Source organism: Hemitrygon akajei, chromosome 10, assembly GCF_048418815.1.
Source record: "Hemitrygon akajei chromosome 10, sHemAka1.3, whole genome shotgun sequence".
NCBI classification, from domain to species: domain Eukaryota; kingdom Metazoa; phylum Chordata; class Chondrichthyes; order Myliobatiformes; family Dasyatidae; genus Hemitrygon; species Hemitrygon akajei.
The window spans coordinates 27,815,173-27,833,432 of record NC_133133.1 but is presented as its reverse complement, the minus strand read 5'-3'; the positions used below and the strand labels follow the sequence as shown (position 1 = coordinate 27,833,432).

Sequence of the window (18,260 nt, the reverse complement as noted above, 5' to 3'; positions counted from 1 at the left end):
TATATTGCAAAAGACAAAAAGGCCATATCAAAAGTAAGGACTTGAGAGCAAAGAGTGTTGCTACGGAAGTTCTAAAATCTCAATAGTTCTTATTTTATTAAGACCTTCAGTCATGAAACCACAACCTTGGCCGCATTCAAGAAACGACACAAGTGGCAAGGGATTCTGCTGTCTGTCATGGGAAAAGTCATCAGCAGGGTCATCCTCATCTGCCTGCCACCACTACATGTGGCCTTTATCAACCTCTCCACAGCCTTTGATTCCATTGATCAAACAGGAATGTGGAAGACTCTCCCCAAATTCAACTGGCTACAGGAATTTTTCCCCAAATCCTGCAATTTGTGTTCCTGGCCGAAGGGGTCTGTAATAGAACCAATCACTGTGTACACCAGTGAAAAACAAAGCTGCTTCATTGCTCCAGCCATTATTTGCAGGTTTTCTTGCCCCGTAATCACCCCAATGTCACATCTCCAACCAACTTCTAGGAGGAGTGGAGCTGATCTTTACAACTAAAAGGAAATGGTTCAGCTATACTTGAGAACTAAAGTCATTCTAACCTTAGGGGCTTAATTATAGTATGGAGACAATACTTGTATTTGTACACAGTAGGAGGCCTAGTTCCAAACCATCATCAACTCATCCACTGAAGCATGATAAGACCTGCCTTACACTGTATATTCACAACAGGAGACCCTCTACCAACCTGCCTTCTGACAACAAAGATTTACAGTGACACCTGGGAATAGGAGCCAGTTCCCTTCTGTCAGAATTCACTGCTCAGCAGAGGCAGACAGTGAAGAGGATATGCACCAGCACAGCCATTGACCATTTGAGGAAAAGGGCATCTGAACATCAGGACCTTAGATTTGGCACAAGAATCATGGTCAACCAGGCAACAGTGATCCCTGCCCTCCCATATGCTTCTGGGACTTGAAGCATTTGAAGACCAAGCAAGACACTGGGAAGGTATTTTATTCAGAAATGCAGCCCTGTAACTGGCCTTTCAGACCCAACGATCCTACACTAATTACACCCATGTGACCGATTAACCTTCTAATCCATATATCTTTGGAATGTGGGAGGAAATTGGAGCACTTGGAGGCATGCTCACAGGCAGAATGTACAAATTCCTTACAGGCAATGGTGGAATAGAACCGAGGTTATCTGGTGCTGTAATAGCGTTATGCTAACCACTGTGCTACACCACCTCCATATAGTCTATCCAAATTCACTGGAAGGATAATTGAACTAATATCAATGTCCTCCCTCAGGTCAACACCTCCACCATTCAGACTTGTTACACTTGGTCAGCTCCACTGGACGTTTCGGAAGGAAACGGTGATGAGAAGATTGATGGGACTGAAGGCAGACAAATCCCCAGGTCCAGATGGTCTGCACCCTAGGGTACTAAAGGAGGTGGCCCTGGAAATTGCGGATGCATTGGTAATCATTTTCCAATGTTCCTTAGATTCAGGATCAGTTCCTGAGGATTGGAGAATGGCTAATGTTATCCCACTTTTTAAGAAAGGAGGGAGGGAGAAAACAGAGAACTATCGACCTGTCAGTCTGACATCGGTGGTGGGAAAGATGCTAGAGTCCATTATTAAGGATTAAATAGTGGCATATCTAGATAGTAGTGATAGGATTGGGCCGAGCCAGCATGGATTTACCAAGAGTAAATCATGCTTGACTAATCTGTTGGGAGTTTTTCGAGGATGTAACCAGGAAGTTAGACGGGGGAGATCCAGTGGATGTAGTGTACCTTGATTTTCAGAAGGCATTTGATAAGGTCCCACATAGAAGATTGGTGGGTAAAATCAAAGCTCAGGGCATCGGGGGAAATGCATTGACATGGATAGAAAACTGGTTGGCAGATAGAAAGCAAAGGGTAGCGGTGAATGGGTGTTTCTCGGAATGGCAGGTGGTGACTAGTGGGGTGCCACAGGGCTCGGTATTGGGACCACAGCTGTTTACCATTTACGTTAACGACTTGGATGAAGGCATAGAAAATAACATCAGCAAATTTGCTGATGATACTAAGCTGGGTGGCAGTGTGACATGTGATGAGGATGTTAGGAGAATTCAGGGTGACTTGGATAGGCTGGGTGAATGGGCAGATACTTGGCAGATGGTGTTTAATGTGAGTAAGTGTGAGGTTATCCACTTTGGGAGTAAGAACAGGAAGGCAGATTATTATCTGAACGGTGTAGAGTTGGGTAAGGGAGAAATACAAAGAGATCTCGGAGTCCTTGTTCATCAGTCACTGAAGGTGAATGAGCAAGTGCAGCAGGCAGTGAAGAAGGCTAATGGAATGTTGGCCTTTATTACAAAGGGAATTGAGTACAAGAGCAAGGAAATCCTCTTGCATTTGTACAGGGCCCTGGTGAGACCACACCTTGTGTACAGTTTTGGTCTCCAGGGTTATGGAAGGACATCCTGGCTGTAGAGGAAGTGCAGCGTAGATTCACGAGGTTAATTCCTGGGATGTTTGGACTGTCTTACGCAGAGAGGTTAGAGAGACTGGGCTTGTACACGCTGGAATTAAGGAGATTGAGAGGGGATCTGATTGAAACATATAAGATTATTAAGGGATTGGACAAGATAGAGGCAGGAAATATGTTCCAGATGCTGGGAGAGTCCAGTACCAGAGGGCATGGTTTGAGAATAAGGGGTAGGTCATTTAGGACAGAGTTAAGGAAAAACTTCTTCTCCCAGAGAGTTGTGGGGGTCTGGAATGCACTGCCTCGGAAGGTAGTGGAGGCCAATTCTCTGGATGCTTTCAAGAAGGAGCTAGATAGGTATCTTATGGATAGGGGAATCAAGGGATATGGGGACAAGGCAGGAACCGGGTATTGATAGTAGTTGATCAGCCATGATCTCAAAATGGTGGTGCAGGCTCGAAGGGCCGAATGGTCTACTTCTGCACCTATTGTCTATTGACAGGGCAATAGACAATAGGTGCAGGAGTAGGCCATTCGGCCCGTCGAGCCTGCATCGCCATTCAATCTGATCATGGCTGATCATCCACAATCAGTACCCCGCTCCTGCCTTCTCCCCATATCCCTTGACTCTGCTATCTTTAAGAGCTCTATCTAACTCTTTCTTGAAAGCATCCAGAGAATTGGCCTCCACTGCCTTCAGAGGCAGAGCATTCCATAGATCCACAACTCTCTGGGTGAAAAAGTTTTTCCTCAACTCCGTTCTAAATGGCCTACCCCTTATTCTTAAACTGTGGCCTCTGGTTCTGGACTCCCCCAACATCAGGAACATGTTTCCTGCCTCTAGCGTGTCCAATCCCTTAATAATCTTATATGTTTCATACATGGGCAAGCCATTCAAATTCCCAAGGAGCTTTGGCACAGAAAGAGATTACTTGGCAAAGAGAGGATACAATTCAAGGACAGGCGGAAAGGCTTCAGGAAGAAATGCCAGATCCCCACTGCCCACTCCTATTCGAATTGAAGGAGGGGCATTTGGCATGGCATTGTGAAGCTGGAGTACATTCATCAGAAGCACACAGAGGTCCTGAATAAATAGTGAAAGGAGTGCACTAACTCATTGATTACCCACCCAACTTGTCTGTCAGGGACTTCCAGTCCCATCTGCACAAAAGTCTGCAGTTCCCACATTGCCCTCACCAGTCCAAAAAGATTATTGCAACTGTTAATTCAAATACTTATTACAGAAAGTATGAAGTTATATTAGGACAGAAGCTAACATGTACAATTCAACACCAAAACAATTTATGTTTCCAAGTTACAGAAAAGTGTCAAGTTAAGATAAATCCTTCCCAATGAATTAGTAATTGTACAAAACATAACAGCAAATTAAGGGTTCAGGAGTCTGACTCTCCCAAAGTAACTGCTCCCTCTCCTGGCTTAATTGGTGAAAGGTACTAAATAAATGGTCAGCATTACTCTGACTAAATTCTAAATGCAAAAGTGTATTAGATTAAATTGGAATACCTTTATTTGTCCTTAAGACACAGGAGCTGAAATAGGCCATTTGGCCCATCCAGTCTGCTCTGCATGTCACACGTACGCACACGAGTGTGTACAGTCAAATTCATCATCATTCATCATCTTGTGTCAATGACCAACACAAGCTGAGTATCTGCTAGCAGCAGCCCACAAGTGTCGCCATGCTTCAGATGCCAACCCAGCATCCCCACAATTTACTAACCCTTACTAATCGGTGCTCTCTGAACTCTTAAGGGACTAAACGAGGCCAACGTGGGAAGTGCAGACACTTCTGCGAATGGGCCAGGTGCTGGGCAGCTGGGTAATTTATGAGATGGTGTGCCCCTCCCAGTGAACTGCCTCGAGATTCCAAACACCATCTGGTGCCTTGCCAGGGAGAGAGATGAGCAGCCATGTTGCTTGAAACTGTCATCCAACTGATCGGGTGCAATGGGTGAGTTTCATCCTCAATATCTCAATTACCAAGCGGTGAGTCCTGAGAATAGGAAATGGTCCATGTTTGCCATGGTGCATTTGTGGATGTAGCTATACGCTGTAATAGGGTCTTACACCATTTATCTAACTGTTAAACATCAGCTTACATGAAAACATAACTGGAACAAAGCAAAGCAGAGAATGGTACGCATCTGGCTGAAGCAATCGATTTTACATCCTGACCTTGCACATGCAAGGTCAAACACCTCAAAGTTTAAAGAGGGGACATCTCATTGAAAGGTATCAAACATTTAAAGACCTAGACAGAGTAGATATAGAGAGGATGCCTCCGATAGTGGGAGAGTCTAGGATGGGAGGGTACAACCTCAGAATACAAAGATGTCCCTTTAGATCCGAGATAAAGAAGAATTCCTTTAGCCAGTGGGTGGTGAATCTATGGAATTCATCATCATAGATAGCTGTAGAGGCCAAGTCACTGGGTAGATTTAAAACAGAATTTGATAGGTTCGTGATTAGTAAGAGTGTCAAAGGGAGGGGGGAAGGCAGGAGAATGGGGTTGAGAAGATAAATTAATTGGACCTGATGGAATAGCAGAGCAGAATCAATGGCCTAATCCTGCTCCTATGTCTTATGATCTTAAAGAGAATTTACATAAATAATCATCTAAAACAGGTAAATGAAGGCAGTATTGACTTTTAGTCTGTCTTTAGTTTCAATACTCTTAAAAAGCTTTTGTAACATTATCACCAGGAAAAATAGAATAGGGTTGTGGAAGCACTGATTTAACAGACAGATAGAGTAATGATCTCAGTGCTACCCCAGCTTAATTAACTGTTGTCAAATTCGTTTCTTCATACCATTAGTCCCAGTACTTTCCATGACTAGGTCATTAGTACATTCCAAAAATATTCCTTCCTTATTCAAAACAAAAGCCAGGAAAAGAAAATGTTGAAAGAACCATAATTAAAATGAACCTGTAAAATCTTTTAAGCAAATTGGTGCTGATGACAAGTTCTTTTAAAAGTACCTAAACAACTTGTTTGGCAGGGCATAGTTATCTACACACACATTGAGTACTGCCTCCCACAGGAAGGTTCCACTGAGATTAAACAATATTAGAAAGAATGTCGATTAAATTACAACCTTCTACCATGTGTCATCCATCTACTGTTTTTAAATTTTCTATTTTCTATTAAATATTTCTCTTTAGAGAGCCAGTACCTGGCACTATTGGCAAATTTCTTACAGTCATAGAGTACAGAAACAGGCCCTTAGGCCCATCCAGTCCATGCCAACCTGATTTTCTGCCTTGTCCCATCTATTCACACTTGCACCATGGACCTCCATAGCCTTCTAATCTATGTACCTATCCGAACTTATCCTAAATGCTGCAATTGAACCCACATCCATCATCTTTGCCGGCAGCTCCTTCTATGCTCCCATCATCCTCTGAATGAATTTCCCCTTCAGGCTCCCCTTAAATATTTCACCTTTCACCCTGTGTCCTCTAGTTCTAGTCTTTCTCAGTCTGAGGGGAAAAAGCCAGCATCCATTTATCCCACCCATATCCCTCACAATTTTGTACTTCTGTAAGTTCTCCTCTCATTCTCCTATCACTCCAGTGAATAAAGTCCCAACCTATTCAACCTTTCCCTATAACTCAGGTCCTCAAATCCAGGCAAAATCCCTGTAAATTAATTTCTATGGATCTGTGGGATGCTTTGGCATTCTTGCCAAACCAGTCCTGTAAGATCTTCAACTCAGAAAAGAACTGGTTTATTAGTGAGTCAGCACACTTAACCCACTTACACATCGACTCTAACATTGTTGCATTGCTGCAAACCAGCCACACACACAACTTGGCTATACAAACAGAACCACAGGACAAACACAAAGACACAGTTAAGAGCACGCCAGTGCAAAGAGACACTGCAGACCCCAATGCCTCACTCTTTTTTTTTCTTTTGTAAGTATAGACTAGTCAAAATCATTTTTAATTGTTACATTACTGAACAACAATAACTGTGGGTTTGAACCCATTATTATGGCCTTCCTTGACTTTACAGGTTTTGATAGTGAATTCATTTTTGGCGGCTTGGTTCTAGATTTGAAATTGGACTCATCAGCCTTGTTTCCATTCTGAGCCTCACCTCCCAAGCTCTTCATTGAATCCAACTCCGGCACGGCATAATGCATGAACAGCTCAAAATCCAGACGGTTCATCTCCAGCAGGGATCACTTAAGCCACATAAACCTTTTACGATTTGGTCACCAATTTCAACCATATATCTCTTGGTTCCACAAAACCATGTCATGTTCACCCCCTGCCTCCACCCCCACTGTGGCAACTCCAATTCCTTAGGAGTGAAGTAGCGAGCAATCATTTTGCTGGAAACTTCCGCCCATCCGCTCAATGTCACTATGACACAACAGGGTCCATTCAACTCAATTCACTCTGTCTGACTATTAATGAGTGCCAGTTCTCCACCTCACAGAAGTCTATATGGACTCTCTCTCAGAAAAGTTGGTAGTTCATGGAAACCTTTATCAACATTATTTAACACAGAGGTCACACATCAGCTGCAAACAGGGTTTTCTTGTGGTAGCTGCAAGAGCACATGCACAAAGTGTTTTCTTTGATCCATCTATACTCCAATGTGTCATCATATTGGAAAGTTCCTATTTTTGCAGCTTCAAAGCCACTGCAGTGGGACTTGCCGATTTGGGACCTAATATTGACTATAAAATAACTTTTATGGTCATTTTGTACAATTTTAGCAAATACTATAAAAACACAGAATGCTGGCAGAACTCAGCAGGCCAGACAGCATCTATGGGAGGAGGTAGTGACGACGTTTCGGGCCAAAACCCCTCATCAGGATTCCACACATGCCGCCTGATGAAGGGTTTCGGCCCGAAACATCGTCATTACCTCCTCCCATAGATGCTGTCTGGCCTGCTGAGTTCTGCCAGCATTCTGTGTTTTTATTTATTTCCAGCATCTGCAGATTCACTCGTGTTGCCTTTAGCAAATACTATGTTTACTTCTCAGTGCTTCAATATCACTGTCCAAATGGAGGCCAGTAAACATCACACATTTGTTTGTAGATTATAAGGCCATTCAGCCCATCAGGTCTGCTCCACCATTCCATCATGGCTAATTATCCCTCTCAACTCCTGCCTTCTCACAGTAACCTTTGACGTCCTTAGTAATCAAAATCCCATTAACCAACTTGGCCTCCACAGCCAAATCTACAGATTCACCACTCTCTGGCTAAAGAAATACTCCTTCATCTATTCTAAAGGGGAATTAATGTATCCCGAGAGTGGGCATTTTGGTCCTAGACTCCCCCACTAGAGGAAACATCCTCTCCAAGTCCATTTTATCTAGGCCTTAATAGGTCTCAGTGAGAACTGCTTTCATTTTATTAACACTACGATGTTCATGGCAAAATTCAACCAAACTCCTCTTCTTGTGTATTACAACCAGGATCCCATTAGAAGTAGTTTCACTTGATGTGTTTATTTTGTTTGTTAAACCACAGTGACCCCACTTGACACACCCATGATCACATAAAAACTGACTGCAGTAATCACTATTTAAGTCTCTTCCTTCTCAATTTGAGCACAGTTTCAGTCGCTCTTTGAGAAAACAGAAGCAAAAGCAATGCATTCCTCGTGTCCATCCGCCATCTCACACACCGATCACTGCAACATCACCATCACCTGACACATCAACTCACATGTTGTACCATAATGAACAACAAGACCTCACTTTGCCAATCTTTTCTTGCATTTTTCACTTAAGCTCCATTGCATCATTGTTCACATCCATTTCACATTCTTTTCCAACAGCTCATCGAAAGGTCTGAGCACCATTCTAGTCAATCCAATTACTCTTGAAGTTGCACAAAAAATAAACTGCTAGAGGAACTCAGGTCAAAACTCCTTATCAAATCTAGATAAAGAGTCCTGGCCCAAAACGCTGACTCCCCATTTCCCTCCACAGATATCCAGGTGAAGGGTCTTGAGCTGAAAGTACATTGTCGATCCTCCCCACCCCACCCCCACCCCCCCCACCCCCGTGGAATGTGCCTGGCTTGCTGAGTTCCTTCAGTTTGTTCTTTGCTTCATATTCCAGAATCTGCAGTCTCTTGTGTCTCAGTTTCTTATCATGGTTCTTTATAACACAAGGGATTGGTCTGGGTTTGCAGCTAATCATTTTTGTGTCTGACCCAAAGCAAATGTCTGCAAGCATTGCTGTGTCAGTCTAGCCATCCTTGAACAGGTAGTCACTTTCAAGGTGTAACTTGGGAACATCAGTGCTGGGAACATTCTTCCAATCTCACTGGACCTCCCTCACTCCATCCTTTGCATGAAATCTGGCCTACATCCATATCCCGTTAAATGACGGGTGACTGTCCTCTTTCTCTCTCTTTGCAGTGCCATATGCAACACCTCACCAGAGAAGTTTTCCAATGTAACAGTGCTTTAGACCATAAAACACAGCAGCAGAATCAGGCTTTTTAGCCCAACAACACTGCTCTACTATCCCTTCATAGTTGATGCATTATCCTTCTCCATCTGATTCTCCTGCCTTCTCCCTGTAACCTTTGATGCCCTGACTAATCAAGCACCTATCCATCTCTGCTTTAAATATACCCAGTGACTTTGCCTCCATGGCTGTCTGTGGCAATGAATGCAACAGGTTCACCACCCTCTGGTTAGAGGAACTTCTCACTTCTGTTCTAAAGGGATGTCCCTTTAGAATTTGTTAACAAAACCCGCCTGTTATCAGTCTTTGGCAGCTTTGATACTTAAATGGTTGTTAAATGACACCTTTTCTTGAAAGTTTGTCTGTCTACTTCCAGTTCTTCTCATGGCAACGATGTTAAAGAATAAAAATGTGTAGCAGTAAGCATAACACTATTACAGTGTCAGCGATCAGGGCTTGTTTTCCACCGCTGTCTGGAAGGAGTCTCCCCATGACCGCGTGGGTTTCCTCCGGGTGCTCTGGTTTCCTCCCACATTCCAAAGACATACAGGCTAGTAGGTTAATTGGTCACACAAGTGACACGACATCACTCAGCCGGAAGGGCCTGTTACTGAGCTGTATCTTGAAATAAATATAAATAAGTAAATTAATATAGCTTCCTCAGCCTGGAAAATAATTAAAGTCATATGTTCACGTCAGTGACTGCAAACCACCAGGAGATGGCTCCAGCTTACCACCAGTCAGAGATCACTGGCCAGTTTCTATGAAAGATTGTAAGAGTATCCCTTCCCCACAATTCAAAATTCAAAGTCCATTTCCAAACCATTTCCCCAATGATCCACAAATGATCTCTTCTGATATCAAAATTTACTTGCTAACTAATGTTGGGCTCTCGTTGTCCTGGCTTGAAACAGTTGCTCTTCCTTCAGAGCTTTCATGACATTAAGAGCTCAGACACTTAATGCCATGAAAGCATGATGCACACGCAGTGCCACGTATCTGAATAGTGTCAAGTATTCCATTCCATACTCCTCGTCTTTCTGCCCCATCATGTCCATTCCAATGGTCCGGCTTCCCACATCAGAGCCTTAGAGATGGATTCCCCCCTCCTTATCCTTGGCTCTCATATCATAGGTGACTGGATTCTCAACTTCCACACCATCCTACTGATTCTAGAACTCCCATTATCATCACCTTCCATCCTACCAGGCTCCATACTCTGTAATTTTCCACCTGCTTCAAGAAGATTCCATTTCCTGACACATCATCTTCCCTTTCAGTATTACAGATGAACCATCCTCCTCATGAATCCCTGGTTTGCTCTTCTATCTCCAACCATTCCCCTGCTCGTGACACTTCTCCAAACAACAGCAGGAGAGACCATACGTACCCTTTTACCCCAGCCCCCCATCACACCATCCAGCGACCCATGAAATCCTTTCAAATGAAGCAACAACTCACGTGCAATTCTTCCTACTGTTGCTGCATTCAAAGTACATTTATTATCGAAGTATGTATGCGATATACAAACTTGAGTTTTGTCTCCTTACAGGTAGCCACAAAACAAAGAAACCTCAAAAAGAACCCATTAAAAAAAAATCAACAAACACCTAATGTGCGGGGGGAAAAAAACAATTTGTGCAAGTGAACAAATGAAATTCAGAAAAGTGAGTCCACAGCCACGAAGCCAGTCGTCACTGCAGCCAATCAGGTAGCCCATTACTGGCAGGCCACAGCCTCGGTTCGGCGCACAGACAAGTAAATCTTGCAGAGCAGCAAGCTCATGAGCTTCAGTGGTCATGATGCAGTTTCCTCAATGTCGAGGAAACTAAACAGAACACCTATGTGCAAGAGCAAGCTTAAATTCTAATTGCTGGTCAATATTATTTTCCATCCCATCTGTTTCTGACTGCGGCCTCTCACGCTTGCTTCAAAGTAACTTCAAGCAACAACATCCCACATGTTGCCTAGGATCTTTCAGACCTTGGGACTCAATATCGAATTCAACAATTTCAGAAAACCAGCCTTCTCTGTTTGATCAGTCTGATGCAAGTTCACTCACTAATCTATAACACCAACTCAGCCGATCTATCCCCATTTATGCTGCCTGGCCTGCTGAGTACTTCTAGCATTTTGCTTTTATTCCACACTTGCACTTAAGTCTTCAAAAAACTGAAGCTGCTTTTATTTGTCTTACCACCTGATTGCTCAAGATTGTTCAGGCATGATTCTTTATTGCCCCAGGATGGGTGTTGTATTTCCATGTCAGACGACGCATTCACTCTCATCAATCTACTGTCTGAGTCGGATGGCACCAGAGATTTTTTGCAGACCCAGGCGACAACTTCCAGTTCACCCATGGAACAGCTTATTCTTCTTTTCAAGGTGGCTGGGATCCTGTTGGAGTCTGTGATCTACAGCTGTAGCTCAAACTACGGTTCTCCACCAGCAGTGCGTTCTCATTCTCACTGTGTGGCCTGGCATTTCGATATTTCTAGATGCACTCTGGAAGATGTGTGCCTTCGGGGTGCGTCCCCCCCAGGACGATCTGGTTCCTCACCCACATTGCCAGCTGTACCGTTGCGGGAGACTGAAATGTAGAGACGGGAGGCGGTGTGTGCTGCTGTCGGAAGAAGGCCCCTGCACTCGAGGGATCCCCCCACCCCTCTCTCTCGATTGGTGAGAGAGAGCCTGTCGGTCCTCGAGCCAGGGGTGGGGGGAGAAGTCTGTCTGAGATTCCGAAGTGTTCGGAGTTTTTCTGATGGACCCTGGATCATGGTCTCTTTGAGGGCTTTGCTATTGCTTGTATGGTGGGGGGAAGGACGTGGGGGGAGGGAAAGGATTGGTGCTTTGGCTGCTGTTTGTGCGTGAGGGGGAAGGGAGGGACTTTGGAGTTCTGACCTTTCTGTCATTCATTCTTTGTTTCCTGGAGGTCTGCGAAGAGTAAGAATTTCAGGCCGTATACTGTACACATTCTCCGGTATTAAAATGATCTATTGAACAGTAAAGTGTGTATTATATCAATTACATAAAGGAGAAATAAATGGCAAAATGGTAGGTCAATAAAAAGTTGCACTAGCTTACCCCCTTTCTGGAGCAGATAAATTGGAACAATATAAAGTGTGACATGCTGGATATAGTAGATCTCCATCTCAAAAGGAAGCTGGACAGGAAAAAATAGAAAAGACTTGTCAAACAACAACGCTCGTCTTAATCTAACCCAAACACTTCAACCGTTAGATTAGCAAGATCCTATCACACTGCTTGCTTTTAAAGGCGGCAACCAACTCATGAAGCTACTTCATTAAAGTAATGCTTAAAGTAAGGCCAACATTAATGTCATGCTGATACAACACAAGTCTTTTGAACCATACCCCTTGCATTCTGTACCATGTTACATATTTGTAATTACTATGAGTAAGTTTTATTTTTGGAGAAACTATTTCTCCTGTTGTCATGCTCAGCTCCCGACATAGAAGGCCAGCAAGCTTGGCCAAGCTGCTGATTTACCAATCGTAGTGTGCTTCCTGTGTGTGACACTGGGTGCAATCTGTAGAACAGACAGCCACGTGTTACACAGCTGCTTTGCCTTGAGCCCAGACCTTCTCAGCAAATGGATATTTCTCAAGGAGCTGGATGCGTGCATGTGCTGTGCCTCCAAGATTCCAGCTGTAAATAAAGGCTTTACAAGGCTTTGCAGACATTCCATCCTAGCTGGTCAAATCTACAGAAAGTGGTAGATACACTCCAGTCCAACACAGGCAAGACCTCCCCACCAGTGAGTACATCTACACAGAGTGCTGGCAGCATCCATCAAAGACCCCATCATCCAGGCTATGCCCTCTTCTTGCTACTGCCATCAGGCAGAAGGTACAGAAACCCCTTAGGTCCAAACACCACCAGGTTCAGGAACAGTGATTACCCTACAACCATCAGGCTCCTGACCCAGCATGGATAACTTTAATCACCACTTCTCTGAACTGATTCTAAGACTGACAAATGCACCATCAAGGACTCGTTACAACTCATCTTCTCAGTGTTGTTTTTATTTGCACTTTGTGTTCTTTTGTACATTGGTGTTCGTCAGTCTTTACTTATTACAGTTTTTCGTAAAATTCCATTATATTTCTGTTTTTCCTGTAAATGCCTGCAAGAAAATGAGTCTTGGGATATTACATGGTGACATTAGCACACATTGATAATAAATTTATTTTGTAATGTGAATAAAAGGCTTTTTTTCTGCACAAGCCTTTTAACAAGGAACAGTTGTCACAGTGCACTCCCACTTAACCGGAAGTCCCGCTTCCAGACAGACGTATTCCTCACCTGCCAGAGGCACCTCCTGCCCGCCCAAGAACCAGGACATGTGCTTGAAGATGCACCAACACCTGGTGATGGTTCAGGGCTAATTGTCATTCAACCATATCCAAATGCAGCTAAACTAAACAGAGATCCTTTGGGATAAGGTGCAGGACACAGTACCAACAGCCCACAGCACAGATAGCTACGACTGTGAGAAGATATAGTCACAAAAAAATATAAAGCCAAAGTCAGCCAGTGGCATGGCCTGTAGACTGATGGTGTGTGGGGTGTGGTCCGAGTACAGCTTGTCTTCCACTGAGGTGCCTCAAAGTGTCCAAGATGACAACCTACCTAGCATATCACTTAACTTTATGGAAATGTACATAAAAGGAAGAACAATCATGAAGATGTAAACTTAATCTTGATAATAAATGGTACCACAGTGTGCCACAGACTGTAGAGAATGTTTTGTACATTTGCAAAATGTATAAAGTACATTTATGGAGATTGAAATGGACCACTGCTGGGGGAGGGGGGGGAAGGCAGCTACCCAATGATAATCTTGACCACACACGTCTGGTGTGATAAATTGGATTCAATCTACTTTGTTATGATCTTGCACCTTAATGTTTATCTGCACAGCTCTTTCTCTGTAGCTGTTACACTTTATTCTGCATTATTGCTTTACCCCGTTCTGCCTCAATGCACAGTGTAATGATCTGATTCTGTACGAACAGCATGCATGACAAGCTTTTGACTGTCCTCAGTACTTGTAACAATAATGAACCAATTCCAACTCACAACATCTCAAACTCAACAAATAACAATCTCCTCCCTCTGACATGTCCAAACCTGACTCCTTAATATTAGCTCTGACTGGATGCCAGAGACGGATAGCAACAACAGTGACATTGCACAAAGGAAAGCAACAGAAGTTTCCATCATGAGGTGGATAATGTTCCATTTTACCACTTTCTGAGACAACTGAGGTTACCCATTAATATGTGCACAGACTGCAATCGGGGTTAATTCCCATCTTAGGAGGGATGATGGTGCCTAACGGCGACTCCCTTGCTTGCATCTTCGGAAATAGCTCTATTTCCACCTTTAATATCTTCATTTTTCCCTTTCAGGGTTCTTTTGAAGACACTGACCTGGAGGCTTCGGTTCTTTGCAGGAATGGGACCCGTTCTCGGGGTTCCACGACTGGCCGTTATTCGACATGCCAAGGGTTCGGCCTGAGAGTCTCGATCGTGTTCGGAAGCCTAAGATCTCGGGGCTCGGGAGACGGGTGGTTCGAGGGTCGGTGTCACGGCAGGAGACTCGTGTTTCTTCAGGGAGGCCGGAAAATCTTTTACTTGGGCCCGAAGACCCGAGGCCATTGCGATCTTCGGACACAGAGCTCGAAAAAAGCGACGAAACAGACTTCTAACATCGTAAACCAGCAGGTTGTTGTTATATCTCCCGCTCGCTGTGAAAATGGGGGACACCTCCCTCTCCTTTGGCAGGAAGAAAGAGAACCTGTGGTTTGTCGAATGTCGGATGAAATGTGAAGCCTTTGGGGTAACTTTGTTCTGTGTCTTCACTATTGCTTAGCCCATGCTTGGGCTCTGTGATGGTACCGATGCACTTTCTTTTGCTGGTGAGGGGAGGGGGGATTGTTGTTTGCTGCTGCTTACGTGCGGGAGGGGGAACTTTTGGGTTCTCATGTTTAACTGTCGTTCATTCTTTGGGGCACTTCTCTGTTTTCGTGGATGTTTGTGAAGAAAAAGCATTTCAAGATGTATATTGTCCCCAATAGGCGGACTGCGGGCCAGGTCCGTACCGCGAGAACCAAATGTCTGGACCGCGCCGACCCACTGGCACTTACGTGAACACCCCTGTCATAACATGTAAATAAAGCACGCGCTGCTCTAGTTTATTTTAACCTCATCCCACACCGTACACTTGACCTACACCCCCGTAGAGTGCGCAACCTACCGTGCGCTCTCTACAGTCTTCGACTAGACAGCGGCACGCACCAGCTACCCGCCTGTCATCTAAGAGCGAATCTGTCCTCTAAGCGAATTGTTACCAGCAGTAAGTCGCGGACCCTAAACCAAGAACAACATGGCCTGCGTGAAAAAGCGCAAAGTCGACCCGGAAAACTGTCAGTTCAACTCTGACCGGACTGATCAGATTTGTTTTATTTTACCGGACTATGCCAATGCTAAACCGACATGCTTAATATGCATGCAATCTGTAGCTGTCTGCAAATCAGAAAATCTAAAGCAGCACTTCAAGACTATGCATGCTGCCAGTTTTAATGCCAACTACCCTGCAAAGTCAGATCAATGCAAATAAAAAATTGCAAATATGATATCATATAAGTACTCTTTTTCTACTATCTGTAGGTCAACATCTGCACAAGAGAGCACAACAGCTGCATCATTGCATGTGTCATGGAAGCTTGCCAAAGCTAAGAAGCCATTCACTGATGCCGAGTTGATTAAAACGTGCAATTGATATGGTTGGCGAAGTTTTAAGCCATGATGAGAAAACCAAGAAAAGGGTTGTGGAGCTATTAAAGACGGTGCCATTGTCGGATAACACGGCAACAAGAAGAGTAGAAGTTTTAACGGAGGAGTGTTTTTCCAATCTACTCACCAATTTGGAGAAAGCTGAAGCCATATCACCAGCCATAGTCCTGTGACCGAACCGAAATGGAAGAGCTATCTGTGTTCGCAAGATTTTTTGATAGGAAGACCTTTCAGGAAGAGCTACTTCGTTTGCTTCCTCTGCCTGGGGGCACAACTGGGGAAATAATTTTTAACGTATTGGCAGTTCTTTCAGAAGAATGGCTTGGATGTGAGCAAAATTGTGTCCGTTGTCACCAATGGGGCTCCGTCGATGGTGGGACAACACAAGGGCATGGTAAGCAGGTTTGCCACTGTTAACCTGGCACTCTTGGCATTTCATTGCGTTATTCACAGATCAGTGTTATGCGTTAAAACTGTGTGGGGAAATGAAAGAGGTGATGGATACTGTGACGAGACTGGTAAATTTCATTTGTGAGAGTTCTAGCTTGCAACATCGCCTTTTCAGAGCATTGCTGGAGGAGATGTCAGCGGAACAGAAATATCTTTTGCTGCAGAATGGCATTTGCTGGCTGAGCAAAGGCCGCGTGTTGGAGAGGGTGTGCGACCTGTGCGATGAGCTTGTGTGATTTTTATCCAGCCTGCAGAGCCAAAAAGCCCAAGGATTTAAGAGGTTTTTAAGTGACAAGAAGGTGATGGCACATGTTCTTTTTTTGTGTGACATCATGTCTCATCCAAATCAACTTAATCTGCAATTACAAGGCAACAACCACACTGTTGCAGACACGTACGAGGCGATTGAAGCGTTCCAGTCAAAGCTGAACCTTTCGGAGAGAGACATTCACGGGAGCATTGCCAGAAGAACGAAATGTGGGAGGATCCAGTGATGAAGGATTTCGTGACGAGCCTGGCAGAAAACTTCAGGGCACGATTTGAAGGCTCACCTAAACTCTCAGGTCACATCCTCCTCTTCCTGAGACAGCTGTTCTCCGCTTCGGCTGACGGCCAGTGGACTGCAGAGGCCAAAAGGCTGGTGCCTTCCATAGATGAGGCAACTCTTCAGATGGAGGTCTTGGAAATGGGAACATCTGATTTGCTCAAAGCACAACACAAGGACGTTGGGTTGAGTGACTTTTGGATCAACGTGGTTCCCCAAGCTCAATTCTAAAAACACGAGAGCTATTGCAATGCTCCTACTCACACTGTTCCCCTCCACGTACATACACGAGTCATTGTTTTCTTCAATGAACTCTGTCAAGAACTAGAACAGAAACAGAAGCTCCAATGCACATCTTGGCCAATGCCTCAGGATTGCCACAACAGAATTCAGGCCCGACATCAGAAGGATTGCCTTATCCCGTCACTGTCAGTTCTCTCACTGATTGGTGAGTGACTCAATTTATTTTTGTCCATTTGTCAATCTTATTGTGGTATAATAATATTACAACTACAATAATACTGATAATTTCATTGATAGCTACACTTCATGTGCTACATAGCTTAATTAAAAAGAACAAATAGATTAAATGAGAGAACAGAAACAGAGGAAAAGGCAGTACTACTAAAACCCTTTGTGTGGAAGTCGTGAAGAGGTAGGTAGGTAGGTAGGTAGGTAGGTGTGTGTGTGTGTGTGTGTGTGTGTGTGTGTGTGTGTGTGTGTGTGTGTGTGTGTGTGTGTGTGTGTGTGTGTGTGTGTGTGTGTGTGTGTGTGTGTGTGTGTGTGTGTGTGTGTGTGTGTGTGTGTGTGTGTGTGTGTGTGTTTAAGTCCCAGATGAGTTCTCAATGTGACAGCTGACAGTTGTGATAGCTAGAGTCATAATTAAATGGTTGGTTTTGGACTTATTTTGTTTCAAGAGTGCATTTTTATTTCTTGTGTGACCCACAACACAGGCTTTGAGAATCCCAGGCCTAAATTATTACTTTTACCACTACTAATAATAATAATCATGGTAGTAGCAGCAACATCTGCCCATAAAACAACTTTCTGACGCAATGAAACAACGACCCTGGACGTTCTGGCCCTTAGCTTGGTGTGCTTGACATAACTTGGCCCTTGTGGAAAACTAACTGGGGAGCCCTATTGTATACATTACTCGGACATTAAATTTGACCTTTGAACCTTGAACCACTGTCCGTAAGGAGCTTGTACATTCTCCCCGTGACCATTGGTTTTCCTCTATGGGTCATAGAGTCATACAACAGTACAGCACAGACACAGGCCCTTCAGCCCATCTAGTCCACGCTGAACTATTAACATGCCTGGTCCCATCGACCTGCACCCGGACCACAGCCCTTTGTTCCCTCACATCCATGTACCAATCCAAATTTCTCTTAAATATTGAAATCAAACCCAAATCCACTACTTGCACCGGCAGCTTGTTCCACACTCTCACCACGCTGTGAGTGAAGAAGTTTCCCCTCATGTTCCCCTTAAACATTTCACCTTTCACTCTTACTCCATGAACTCTAGTT

The 18,260-nt window shown here is 44.1% G+C and overlaps 1 protein-coding gene across 1 annotated transcript in view; it reads right to left on the bottom strand.

The window, feature by feature from the left end:
• LOC140734249 (transmembrane protein 164-like) overlaps positions 1 to 18,260 on the bottom strand; it is a 152,289-nt gene that overhangs the window by 52,867 nt on the left and 81,162 nt on the right. The window contains exon 4 of the mRNA XM_073057961.1: positions 11,995 to 12,073. Coding sequence (XP_072914062.1) covers positions 11,995 to 12,073 — 79 coding nt within the window. The remainder of the gene's footprint in view (positions 1 to 11,994; positions 12,074 to 18,260) is intronic.